Source organism: Humulus lupulus, chromosome 8 (genome assembly GCF_963169125.1).
Source record: "Humulus lupulus chromosome 8, drHumLupu1.1, whole genome shotgun sequence".
In the NCBI taxonomy this organism is placed as follows: Eukaryota; Viridiplantae; Streptophyta; class Magnoliopsida; order Rosales; family Cannabaceae; genus Humulus; species Humulus lupulus.
The window spans coordinates 159,086,430-159,100,987 of NC_084800.1; the positions used below are offsets into that span (position 1 = coordinate 159,086,430).

The 14,558-nt window shown below is 33.3% G+C and overlaps 1 protein-coding gene across 4 annotated transcripts; it reads right to left on the bottom strand.

The window, feature by feature from the left end:
- Window positions 1-210: 210 nt before the first annotated feature.
- On the bottom strand, window positions 211-10,825 carry LOC133798585 (uncharacterized). 4 transcript variants are annotated; one of them, XM_062236956.1, is made up of 18 exons: window positions 10,636-10,825; window positions 9,516-9,740; window positions 9,213-9,276; window positions 8,791-8,974; window positions 5,260-5,312; window positions 4,527-4,615; window positions 4,173-4,406; window positions 2,873-2,937; window positions 2,455-2,515; window positions 2,244-2,361; window positions 2,089-2,170; window positions 1,927-1,999; window positions 1,790-1,851; window positions 1,389-1,484; window positions 1,114-1,268; window positions 939-1,035; window positions 640-717; window positions 211-554 (listed from the first exon to the last, which is right to left on the bottom strand). In XM_062236956.1, the coding sequence occupies exons 1-18, from the start codon at window positions 10,640-10,642 to the stop codon at window positions 444-446; spliced, it is 1,854 nt and encodes a 617-aa protein (XP_062092940.1). In that variant the 5' UTR covers window positions 10,643-10,825; the 3' UTR covers window positions 211-443. The 4 variants fall into 4 exon arrangements, with proteins under 4 accessions (XP_062092940.1, XP_062092939.1, XP_062092942.1 ...); XM_062236955.1 differs by having other exon boundaries at window positions 9,213-9,279; window positions 10,636-10,824; XM_062236958.1 differs by lacking the exon at window positions 9,516-9,740 and having other exon boundaries at window positions 10,636-10,823.
- Between the last annotated feature and the right edge of the window lie 3,733 nt (window positions 10,826-14,558).

The window sequence follows — 14,558 nt, forward strand, 5'->3', positions numbered from 1 at the left end:
CGACAAAACACAAATTTATTTAGACTAACTAGGACCGACAGATCTCTACTTTGTCGTGATCTATAATTACGATTTAATAATATTTAAGTTTTAGCCATCAAACACAATCTGAGGATTTTAGCTGTATTTAAATTTTGGATATAGAACACAGTGTGGGTTAAGAATATTTAACCAAGATACCTTGTTAATTGTAATTGGCCAAATCATCAATAAAGAACTGAATAGACAAAACTGATTACTGCTGAAAGATGGACAATTTGGAGTAAAAGATGACATTAAAATTTCTAAAGTCTTCACTTTAGAATTATTCTATAGCCAGATGGTTGGCCAACCTCAAACTTTGCAAGTATTTTCAAAACTCTCTTAGTTACAGCAGCCCGAAAAGAACACACAAGAAGTAGCAACGTGAAGACAAGGATTTGCAGCTTTTAAGAAATATTTAGTTATGATAATTGGACGAAGTTGTTCAAGGCAGATGTGTCCAAAGCCAAGAACTCCTTTGCAGCCGCAAGCACAAAACGGCCAAGCTTCACAGCATCGTCATGGCTCGATGCCTAAAGTGTTCACATTGCATTAACCAGAGATTTAATAGTTCAGCCTAGCCTAAGCAGGAAACCATATAAGATAAAGCTTCAATACCTCAATGTTCAGAGGAAGCACAGGGTCGTGAAGTGAAAGTCTAAGAAGAAACCATCCTCCGAAGCCGGAAACTCGAACCTGTTAGCGAACCAAAATTGGTAAATTGAATCAAGAGCATATGACAACAACAAAACTAACAATGTCATAGTCACCGATGGTGGTAATGACACTGTCACACAAGCAGATATAACTTTCTTGAATTCTAATGAGGTAACTACTGCCATCTCCATTGCTTCCAAGATAAATTATGTACAAATTGGTTTTAAAAAGGTTACAGGATTAACCCAAGTCAGACTTACGCCTTCATAATTTACAGGGGCTTTTTGAAGCTTTTCATCTGCTTCAATAGACTTCTCCAGAAAATTCAATACTCCATCTCCATATTCGCGGAAAGATCTGTAATCACTAATCTATTAGGTCGGTCACATCAAACTCAGCCTATATTTTTAAACAGAAAATAATAAGGAAGCATACCCTCCTTTAAGATCCGGATGATTTTGATTGATCTTCAGTCTCAGTTCCACAGCAACAGCTGGTTCCTCCAATCCTTCTACAAGATCAGTTAATACTTTGCTGCCATGACCCAGTCCTGAAGCTCTGGCTGAAGCAAGTTTATTCAAGATTTTGACCTGAAATTTGAATGTAATAATAATAATTAAAAGAAAAGGATGGAACAAACAACAATGAAGGAAAATAAAATTTGTGTACACGTTGTGTCAACTGCCAATAAAATTATGTCAATAGTCTACCATGAGGTATGCCCCATCATCAAGCCAGTGGTTTTCCTTGAGAGCTCCATGACCACTAGTTTCAATTGCCAAATGTGATTCCTCGCTAATTGAGTTCTGTCACAAAAGAAACAAACTACAGTTAAAAATGGTAGCATCACTAAAATAATACTCTAAACTAATGTCAACAAATGAACAATTTGCACTGAAATACACATATACAGAGAGTACACACATCCTTAGAATTAGGCAGAATAGTACCATTGTTAATCACCATTCTGAATTCCAGTAGTTGGAATTCGAACTTCTAATAGAAATAAGACACGTCATGCTTATAAATTTATACTCAATTACAACATTCGCGGTTGCTTCCTAACCAGTTTAATTCTCAAGAAAACTTAGGCAGCTTAGAGATATCCTACCAAACGAATAGCTTCATCGATGACATTCTTGTAGCCTCTTTTAAAGCGATGATGCTTCCCCCCTTCAAGAAATTTGAAATTATAATGGAGTCATAAATGTTAGGGAAAATAGTATTCCATTACAGATTCTGCTTTACCAAGTTTCTTCTCAATAAATGTGGTCAGACCATCTGATGTCACACTGTCTGTAACAATAGTTGTTCCTGGATGCTAGGGGGAAAAAAGAAAAAGAAAAGAACAAGATGGTTTAGAATGATGAAACAATAGCTGTAAAAGAAGATTGACCATGAAAAACTTACTTCCTCAAGAACAATGGCAGACATTAAGGCGATCAGGCGATTGCGATTGAATTCGCGACCAGTAGAATCCACAGCAGCAGATCTAAAGAAAATAATTGATTAAAAATAATAAGTATAACGACAAGTAAGAATGTGACTTGCAAAAAATGAGTTACCTGTCCACATCTGTATCGAAGATGATCCCCAAATCAGCCTTGTTATCAAGGACTGCCTTAGTGATAGCTTTCATTGCTGTCTTGTCCTCTGGGTTTGGAATATGATTCGGGAACATACCTGATTGAAGAACAGACTTTTATCACAGAATACCAGTCTATTATTAATCGAAAAAACTGAAAGAAAAAAACTCTTAAACATTCAAGATAATACCATCTGGCTCCAGAAACTGACTACCAAATGTGACTGCACCAAGAGGCTCAAGCACCTTAGCCTGGAAAAACAACAATACATGTTTCATTGTATCAACAAAATGCACATCTCACATTCCATATTATTAACACCAGAAAACAAGTGCAAGGGCATGAACTGTCCAGCATAGCCAATAAATAATGAAAACCAGTTCTAAACAGAGTCAAATCATCTAATCCAAACTTCCTTTTATTTTGTTTCTGGGGTGGGAAAGAAAATATGGTAATTGCGGTACTTTTTCCATGTAAAAAGTGTTCTCATCATCGCATAATATATATCTTAGAATCCCATAATCAACTAATGCTTTCATATAATTCTCCACAAATAGAATTACATGACATAAAGCAAACTTTAAATAAGACTTCAGATGGAAACTTACTGCAAAAAATCCCCCTGCTCCATTCCCTGCATCAACAACAATGTGGAACCCTTCCAATGGCTTCTCTGAGATTAGGAAAGTGCAGAAAGTAAGTTACCAAGATGATCTCACCTCAAAGGAGCTGCTGCTACCAGTGAATTAGAGAGACCAAATTGGTAGTGGACATAGAATAACAATGCGATAAGAATCTAATACAGTGCACATAACTCAGGAGAATTTTACTGAAATAGCTTTTTACTCAACAATGAAGCTGATCTATTGACCAATCCCTACGTACACTTTGGGTTACTTTGAAAGGCCCCCCTCTCCCAAAGACAAGAGAATTGTCCATTACCTAATTCTTCTTACCACTCTACTGTCCTCAATTAGAAAGAACATACTGGAAGTGTACCTAGAATAACAATGTGATAAGAATCTAATACGGTACTGTGGAAAAATGACAACCCAATACTCTTTATTCACAAGTAATGGCCTTGTAATAGGCTGTATACAGAATCAGCATTTAAGCTGTACAAATCAGATACTAATCTGACAGCTCCTAGGTCAACTAATCAGCCCTAGTATCAAGGAATATACACTAGTATTTACAAAATAGGAAACTAACATATTCGGTTTCCCTAGATGGAAGGATACCGAATATCTCAATTAAATACATAAAATATTCTAATTAGTTCTACAAGTACACATAAATCAAGAGAACTAAACTGAAATAGCACAGGTAACCTCTGCAACCCCGACCATATTAACTCAATCTCCTTTTCTAAGACTTCGATTCCCCCTCCATCTTCTTGCAATCATTTGCAAAGAAAAGTGACTGTAATACAACTTGTTACTAAAAAGCTGTTAACGTATCAGGGTAGTAGGCCTGGAACAAAAAGGTTTGTCATACAATGTCAGTGGAGCACCTATGCTGATCATGGCATAAACCATGCCTAGATACCTGAAGACCAGTTTAATCTAATACAGTACACACATAAGTCAGGAGAACTTTACAGAAATAGCTATTTGTTCAGCAATGGAGTTGGTCTATTGACCAAGCCTTACATACACTTTGGGTCACTTCGAAAGGCCACCACTCCCACAGACCAGAACTGTCTATTAATTATTTCTGCATACCTCTCTACTGCCCTCCCTTTCCCTTATTTATACAATCAATCAGTACAATCAGTGTAACTAATATCAAATGACTAAAACAACAACAAGCCCATATACACAAGCTGCTTATCACAATGTTAAGCTTCTCAAATAAAGCACACTGTCAGGAGTGAGAAAGAGATTTGATCAAGCATTTTTAATATACCTATATTTCCCGCAGCCTTTCGAACTGTCTTCACAAGTTCAGATGTATACACAGACATGTAATCTACTCTCTTTACTAATGCAGAAACTTTTTCCCCAGAAGCAGCCATTCCATCTTTAAATTTACTGTATATATCTGCAGCGCGTTCCAAGATGTCCTTTATATCAGGTTTTCCGAGCCCTCCGACATTTGTAAAAAATTTGAATCCATTCCGGTTGTATGGAAGATGACTTGCTGTCAGAATCATTTAATTAATTAGCCTTAAAAAAGGGCACTAGAGGGTGTATGGCCATTTGACCCTATGCAGTGTAAAACAACTTTATATTATAAATCTAACAAAAGAGAACAATCGACCTGTTATCATTATGGAACCGTCAACTGGACATAAAAAAGCAGCATCATCCGTCAGTGTGCTATTAAACATTGCTGGTGTAGATGCTAATCTGCATAAAGGAAAACGATAGATATCAAGCATGGCCTATTACAAGTCATGAATCATAGAAAGAAAACAATTTAAATGTTCTTGATGACTGACACGCACCTTGATACAAAAGGCAATACAAGACAGTAAACATGTACCATATGAACCATAGTTATACGAGCATAAGATAAAATATAACCAATCAGAACGTAACAAAGCAGCAGATTAATTGTCAGCCAAACCATGGCCTTATCTATTGACTAAATTTTAAAATATAACCAATCAGAACGTAACAAAGCAGCAAATTAATTGTCAGCCAAACCATGGCCTTATCTATTGACTAAAATTCAAAATATGAAATTTACAGATACAAATTGAATGTAGCGAATACCTATTTGGTTTACCATGTCCAAAGTATTAGGTAAAATCATAAATTGAGAAAGCGAATAAAAAAAATGATTTGGGTATGATCTTTTTAACTAGATGCAATTTTGCGAATGACCTGGCTAGAAAACATAAGCACTTAAAGTCCAGAGCAGTTGAATTAAAAGTAAGTTAGGCACAAGTCAATCAAATTTGAAAATGGCCTGCTCCAAATAATTGCTGACATTAGGGAGGAGCTCTTCAAGTATCAACAAGAAAACTTATACCAATTTCGTCACTAACCCATATTGAATAACATCCAAGCCAGCACCAGAAATTCCTCGTGAGATTGCACCCTGCAGGTCGGATAATCAAAGTGTAATTGGATTTCTTATTTATTTTATTAAATAGATATAAGAAATACACAAGACCCATCTTCGGACTCGAACCTCTCCCCTCACTCACATACACACACCCCCCTCGAATCCTACTCAACTGAGCTTGTTTCAATTGGTTAATTTTGAAAAGTATTTACAGTCCAATGTATCGGAGAATATAAGAACTTAGGCTTTCCCAAAACCTGGAAGCCAGCTAAATCCTACAAAAGTTTTACTTCTATTGTTGGTGTTCTATTTAATTTACATGTATATATATTTACTAGAAACAATCAACATGCAAGATAGGTTTTCTTAGTTTTATTTATAAAATTTACTAATTATTTTTATTAAATTTGTATAATTATCATATATATTTTAAATAAATAAACAATATTATATATAAAATAATGATATAAATATATAAAAAGAAAAATTAAACTAAAATATTGTTTGTGACTTTTTTTTAAAAATTATATATATATATATATAATATGATAAATTTTTAAGTCACAAACTACCTTATTTAAGATACAAAATATTCGTGATATTATTCAAATTACACATTAATGGTTGGAGAATAAGCTTGTTTATTCTTGATAGAAAATAAATGTTATTCTAATTTCTTATGTAGTTACATAGACATATTATTTATTTACACACAACACCTATATATAATTTTTATTTTTATTCAATATGAATATATATATTTATATAAGTTAGATCCAAGAAAAAAATAACATGTTTTCTTTTTAAATATAAATGATAATTTTTTTAATAAAAATTAAGATTATGTATTATATATTATTATTATAATAATAATATTTTATTATATTCAAATTGATATTAATATATTTATTAAATATATAGTCTTGTATTAAATATTATTATAATAATATTTTTATAATATTTGAATTCATATTAATATAATTAGTAAAAAGTTATGATTATATATAATATCCTATTATCATAATAATATTTTATAACATTTGAATTTATATTAATATAATTATTAAATAATATTATATATTGGTATAATAATGATATTATATAAGTTGATTTTATATTAATATAATTAATAAATACATATTTTTAATTTGTTTTTAAAGTAATTTCGTTAAATATTTAGAATATTCTGTTAAAGTTAACAAAAGATTCCGTAAAAATCAAGAATATTTGTTATCTACACTTTTTATATAAAAGATATACGGAAATTCTTGATTTTAACAATTTGTTTTATTAGCTTCAACGGAATATTCTAAATATTTAACAGAATATACATTTAAAACTAATTAAAGATATATATTTATTAATTATATGAATGTAAATTCAAATTCAAATGTTAATAATATTATTAATAATTAATTATATTAATATAAATTTAAATGTTAAAAATTATTATTATGATAATAATATATAATCATAATTTTTAACTATATAATCCTATATTTTACTAATTATATTAATACGAATTCAAATATTATAAAATATTTTTATTATAATAATATTTAATACTTATATTAATATAAATTTAAATATTATAAAATATCATTATAATTATAATATATAATAAATAATCTAATTTTTTATAAAAAAAATTATTATTTATGTTTAAAAAGGTTATCATATTATATATATATTAAAAAAAATCACATACAATGTTTTGGTTTAATTTTTTATTTAATATGTTTATGTCATTTTTTTATATATAATATTGTTTATTTATTTTAAATTTATATGTCAATGATACAAATATAATAAAATAATTATTTCTATAAATAAAGCTAAGCAAACGTGGATTGCACGTTGCTTGTATCTAGTATATATAAAAAGTGTGTAGATAACAGAAATTCTTGATTTTAACAGCATGTTTTGTTAAGTTTAACATAATATACTAAATATTTAACAGAATATATATTTAAAATTAATTAAATAGATATTATTAATTATATTAATATAAATTCAAATATTATAAAATATCATTATTATAATAATATTTAATATAAGACTACATATATAATAATTATATTAATATTTAAATTCAAATTTAAATGTTATAAAATATCATTATTATAATAATATATAATACAAGACAAGATATTTAATAATTATAATATATAAATTTGAATATTATAAAACATCATTATAACACCCATATGTAATACATAATCTTAGCTTTTATTTAAAATATATCATTTACATTTAAAAAGAAAACATGTTTTTTTTTTATTTGATCTAACTTATATAAATATATATTTATATTGAATAACAATAAATATTACAAATATTTTATACATAAGTGTCGTGTGTATATAAATATTAAATACAAGCAACGTGCAATGCACATTTGCTTAGTTTTGCTTATAGAATTTATTAATTATTTTTATTATATTTGTATCATTGTCATATAAATTTCAAATAAATAAACAATACTATATATAAAAGAATGACATAAACATATTAAATGAAAAATTAAACCAAAACATTGTTTATTATTTTTTTTTAAATAGATAATATGATAATCTTTTTAAAAAAATTTAAAAAAATTAAGATTATGTATTACATATTATTATTATAATTTATAAGATTGAAATTTATAATATTTGGATTCATATTAGTATAATTAGTAAAATATTAGGATTATATATTATTAATATAATAATATTTTATAATATTTAAATTTATATTAATATATTATTAAATATCTAGCCTTGTATTATATATTATTATAATAATGATATTTTATAACATTTGAATTAGAATTTGAATTTAAATTTAAATTTATATTAATATAATTAATAAATATTTATTTTCAATTAGTTTTAAATGTATATTCCGTTAAATATTTAGAATATTATGTTAAAGTTAACAAAACAAATCGTTAAAATTAAGAATTTTCATTATTTACACATTTTTTATATAAAAGAGACAATGACTATGTCACTACATAAAAAATTAGAATAACATTTATCTTATATCAAGAATAAAGTTAAGGAGTAATTTTTTTTAATCTTAAATAGGGTAATTTGTTATCTAAAAGGTTATCATATTATATATTTTATTTCAAAAAAAAATCATAAACAATGTTTTGGTTTAATTTTTCTTTTAATATGTTTATGTAATTATTTTATATATAATATTGTTTATTTATTTGAAATTTATATGACAATCCTATAAATTTAATAAAAATAACTAATAAATTTTATAAATAAAAACCAATATGTATAAATATATGATCAGTAACTACATTTAAAAACTAAAAATACTAATTACAAAAATTAATATTAATAGCAGCATGAAATTAATTAAAACTTGTTAATAAAAGTATCATTCTGACAGTCTTAAGATGATGTTTTAGCATCCCACTTTCCTTTTTCTATTTCAGAATGAGACAATATTCTGGTGTATATTTTGGTCAAGCAATGATAAAACCATTTAGCCTTCAAGGAAACATACATACCTGTAACGTTTGTGCAGATATACGAGAGTCATAGCCAATAGAAACACTTAAACGTCGAGAGCCATCAATCTTCTTCTTTTCCACTAACCATGCAGCAAAGGCAGCTGCTATTGCTTCTGCAACTGGTTCAGTGAGATTGACTGGTTCTCCCTCAACACCAGGAATGGCAACACCTCGAATATCACTATGTAAGAAAAAATATTTTATTCAGGTACAAGAGGGCAGGAGGGAGAGGAAAAAAGCAACAACGATCAACTTTCAGGCTTGAAGCAGAACTCCCTAAAACTAATTTCAAAACTTAGTAATTCTCTGAAAAACAGAAAAACATATATGAATCACTTGCAAGTTGTCTTCGAAGCAGAAAATTAACAACAGTGATAAACTCATAACGCATCAAATTTTATGGAAAACTCATCTATTACCTTCCATTTTGAAGCTTTAGAAAATCAACTTTGTCAAGAGACGATAATGGAGTGGTAGATGGAGCTGCTGCACATAATTGAATTAAATACACATAAGTTCAGCAAATAAAATTTTGAAATAAGTGAATTTTAATTATTTTTTTTATTTTTAAAGAACTCAAACCATCAAAAAAATTGAGTGACAACATAATGCAAAAAGGAATGGGGCGTATCATCATGACAACTTGAAAAAAGTTTTTATAGGCTGTTTGAAATATTGATTATGCACTTGATATCAACCTGTAGCGAGAGTCTAGAACAGACCATTGCAATAAACAGTTCTCTGGTTAGCAAAACCACTCTGGTAACTTGATAAGTTGCGCAAATGCATGGAAGAGATGCCAGTCCATGTTACCTTCCCTCCTTGAAAGGGAAGGAACTTGCGCATATAAGGGGAAAAATGGTCCCCTTGAAATTGGGTTCTGGACTGTCTGTTTTGTGGGTACCATTGTGACATAAAAACATTTTGGACAATCTTCCCTGACATTGCTGCATAAAAATTTGCCACTTTATCAGATTCATTCTTGTAACACACGTTTTGGCGGCCTTAGATTGTCAAACAGACGATCTAAGAATGACAATTTACCGTTCATAAGTTCAAACAAATGGTTCGCTTGCGCAGTCACATAAGTTGTTATGTTACTTTTTAAAATATGATATAAATAAATAAAGAAGCGATGTCTGAGTATTAACTAGAGTTTACTAGACTAATCTATTATGGTTCTCAATTATATGAAAATTCACAACCCCTTATAAGTACAATCAGCGTATTCAAATGGGGAAGTCTCATACATGTTAAGTCTAACAGCAGACGCAGGAAATGACTGAGGAGACGGTAAACTTCTTATACAGGCATATCATCCCCAACAGACAAAAACGTCTTAATTTATATAACTAACAAAACGCCATAAATTGGCTAATATCAACAAACCTCATAAGATTAAGGAGATGAAAAAACACGCACGCACAGCTAAGTGTATTTAGCACCAAACTCCATTAAGAGGAACATAAAACAAATTTATTGATAAATAATTAAATGCACTTAGCTAGCGAAAACGATTCCCAATTCTACCATTAGCCATATCTACAGTGTCAACTGTTAACAACAAATATAAGTTACTGTTTGAACTAGCGAAAAGTAAAGTCATGTATGGCCATGGCTAAGAATATCAAGCATTTTGAAAACATGAAAACGTCAGTGGATAGATATGAGAGTTGGGTGAATTCATTCTCAATCCAGATTCAATATCTGAAATGATATAAAAAAACTTTTAATAGTTCCAATTATTAAAATCACTTGATTACCACCATAGCTGAGAAGCAAGAGCAATATAAACCACAAAATAGATAACTAAGAAGAGAGTAATGAGTTGAAAAGCTTCACCTGCCATCTGAAACGGAGAGAGAGTTGCCCTTGCCCTTTCCCAATTTTTGTTCAACAAAGACCAGAGCGATGGAGAGAGAGACGGAGAAGTCGATAGAAAGCAAGTTGAATAGGAGTCGCAGTGGTTAGGTGAATACGAATCTCTCGCTCTACACAGCTGAGATGGTCTTTGTTCATATTTTATTTTATTTTATTTTAGGGTCATTTGCTGCAATAATTTAAGTTTGTTGCACTTCAATATTTATATAAAAATTGTAAAAATTTTGATGGCAATAATGCCTACCATTATAAATTTAGTGCAGTCATTGCTCCTTGACCTATTAAATATATAAAAAGGTATACGTGGCAGCACTTGATTCGATCAAATTAATTTTAATTTATTAAATATTTTTAAAATCCTTAAAAATTATATTTTTAAAAAATCTAATTTAAACATTTTTTTATTTTCTTTTTCTCCCCTTCTTCCTCCCTCTTGTTCATCCCGAATCCTAATCCTAATCCTCATTTTCTTTTTCTTCTTTTCATTCTCTTCTCCCAATTGTCCCACACAAACCAAAAGCTTGAACCCGAAAACTCAAGATCTTTTTCTTCTTCATGCTTGTTGTTTGGGTTCATTTTTCTTTGTCTAGATCTGAAGGTCTTATGCTTGGGCGAGCAGGGCTACGAGGGAAGGGACCGGAGAAGAAGGCCTGGGCGAGATGAGGGACGGGGCCGGAGAAGAAGGCCTGGGTGAGATCTTCAAAGCTTTGAACTCGTTTGCCGTCGGTCTTCAAAGCTTCGCCCAGGTAGTCGAAGTTGCAGTCGTCATCAAGATCTGCCCAAAGCTTCGAACTTGTCTGTCGCTAGCCGTCAAAGTTCTAGCTAGATAGTCAAGGTTGCAGTTGAGATCTACTGCTGGAAAAGAAGAAGAAGAAGACAGGAAGAAGAAGAAGGACGGGAGGAAGAGAAAATTGACCATCACACCACGAACCAAACCAGTTGACCATCGCAAGGCAGGGGTCGAGGGGAGTTGAAATTTCTTCTCTCTGCCAACCTCGATCTCATCTTCAGATTTAGCCCAACCTCATTGTGTATGAACCGACTGGGAAAAAAAACAAGAAGAATATATATGAACGTCCTGCTCACCCAAGCTTGAAAGAACTCAATTCAACCCAGAAAAATAAAAATAGAAGGAAAGCTACAGAGATTTTAGATAGTATTACATATGGAATATATATGAAGAAGACCCATGAGGTCGGGGGACCGGAGCTTGTCGAGGGGATCGAGGAGGGTGGAGCCCATGGGGTCGAGGGGAGAAGAGGTTGAAGAAAACCCATGGGGTCGGGGGACGTGAGGTTGAAGAAAACCCATGGGGTCAGGGGGAGAAAAGGTTGAAGATGGGGTCGGGGGGAGATGAGGTTGAAGAAGACATTATTTTTTAATAATCAGTTTAATTTTTTTTAATATATTTTTTATATTTTTAAATTAAAATTTTAATTAACTAAATTTAAAATATATATTTTTATAATATTTTATTAAAATAAAAATGATTGGGCCAATCAGGTGCCGCCACATGGCTACACGTTGGTCCCTAATGAGAGTTAACGGCCAGGGACCAACGGCTGCACCAAATTCGTAACGGTAGGTATTATTGTCGCCAAAAATTTTACATAAACATTTAAGTGCAACAAACTTAACTACATAGGTATTATTGCCGCAAATAACCCTTTATTTTATGTGTTTAGTAGGCTGAATCTCAACTCGTTGTATAACTCTTTGACACGTGCTCGTGTTCCTTTAGAAAATGAAATTGCAAAAATGACAAAATAAATTAGCAAAATTACCTTATTTTACTCATACAAGTTACACTTCGTGACTCGCCTAATTCTTTCTCGTTGAGATTGTGTATGAGCCATGTGTAAAGAAGAGAAAATAAAGTTGTTATTGTTTAATAATATTTTAGGAAAGCTTTTTAAGAACATGAAAAACCCTCACACCCACAAGAGAACAAAGAAAGTTGATTTCCGAGACTATATCAACAAGAAAAGAAAAACCTCGTAGATGTAGCTGCAATTTCAAGCCCAATATCTGGATGCTTAGTTCTCGATCTAAAGATGATTACAGAGATGGTGTGTGAGGCCATAAAAAACGAAATGCCATCCATGAAGAGTAAGCACAAAGAGGTGGACCGCCAGGTTTGAAGACTTCAAGTAAGGGATGACAATTTGTGTTCGTAGGTGTTGACGGTGAAATATCGTCAACGAAATTAGGTCGGAAAACTCAAAGGTAAATGTGGCAATGTTTAGATAAAAACTTAGAATGAACTTATGGAAGGATAAACATAGATCAACAATGGAGTGAAAAATGTATATTGCTTAATAGCCTCTGCATACAATGAATTTTCCAACCCCTTTTCTGGAGGGGTGATCATCTATTTATATTGGAGCTCTAATGGCTCCTTTGTATATAGTGGTCCCTCAGGACAAAATAGTACATGAATACACTGTCAGAATAGCAGTACAGGTGGTAGTGGTGTTGGAAGAGTGGTGGTCTTCTCTAGTACATGTCAGGGGCCTGCAAAAGTGCTCTTGTCTTGGTACCATATTATGCCTCCACTACTTGTCGGGTACTGACCTCATAAGCGTGCTAAGGGAGTCCTGGCCATGTACCATTCTTGTACTGCCACTACCAGTCTAGCGTGGACACCGTACCATCCGTATTCTAACTCTTCGTGCTCCATGGTCACCACGTGGACCCTTAAGGACCAGGCTGGTGTGTGAGAGGAGGCCACCACGAGGACCATGGCGTGACTGCTGCGTGTGGCATCTTGGGGGCCGCGAGACACTTGTCTCCTGGTGGTGTCGTGAGGCGAGCGGGACGCGCAGGGTGCGAGGCGCGGGGCGCGCAGGACGCTTAGGCTCTTTACTAGTGTCCAAGGTGGAGTGGTCAATTTGAGCAGGGTCATTTTGAGCACTAATTTGAGGGTTCAAATGGACTTCAAACATGGTTGCTTTAGGCCTTCTAGGGACCTTAGGCATGAGATGTGGGTTCTTTATTGGTGTTGAATTTTGAGCATCCACACTTGCCCCCCAGTCTAGGAGAGGACCTTTAGGTGCTCTGGTAGACTCTTCTCTTTGATTCTTATAAATAGGCCCTCATGCCAGGCCTATACCGTGGCTCAGCGATTTGCCGACTCAACTCATAAGTTTTCCATGTCGAATGCCTAGAGGGACCGTCTTGCAGTTCGGGTCTAGGAGCTTGAAGGGGAGCTTGCTGAAACCAGGTCTATGCTAGAAAATTTCTGCCTCATCGAAAAAGAAGAAGAGGGCAATTGCCAAGGCCACGATGTTGCAAGAATGGGTCACCAGCCTAGCGGCCGAACTCCAGGGTGCCAAGGCTACCGGGGCTGCGTCGTAGGAGAGGGTCACTTCCTTAGAGGTGGATAGAGCAGTTTTTGAATATAGGTCCATAGAGCGCGCCCTTTACAGTGTATGGAGGCAGGATCCAAACTTCGATTTCTCCTCCTTTGGCGAGCACGCCGTTGCCCGGGCGGATGGGTGGAACGCTCGTAGCAGGTGCCATGGTTGGTGCGTGAGGCGTGGCAAGGTGCACGTGGGAAGCCTAGCGAAGTGGCATGCATAGCGAGAGGGTTCAGGGTCCTTAGAGTGTCTCGCAAAGCTAGGCGGCCCTTTGGGACCTATGTTCGGATGCGTGCGTCTATGCATGCGAGACACGAGAAGTCTAGCGAGGCTGCACCCCATGTGATCACTTAGAGGCAGGACGCGATGTCTCGCGTAGACACGACACGCGTAGGAGGCCAGCCGTGAGCCTCGCGTAGCGAGGGTGGCTCCTCGAGGTACCCGTGCCGAGTGCTGAAGTGTGCGTGGGAGGCCAGTCGTGAGCGCATAGCGAGGGTGGCTCTCTTGGATGGAATTCACAAGGGA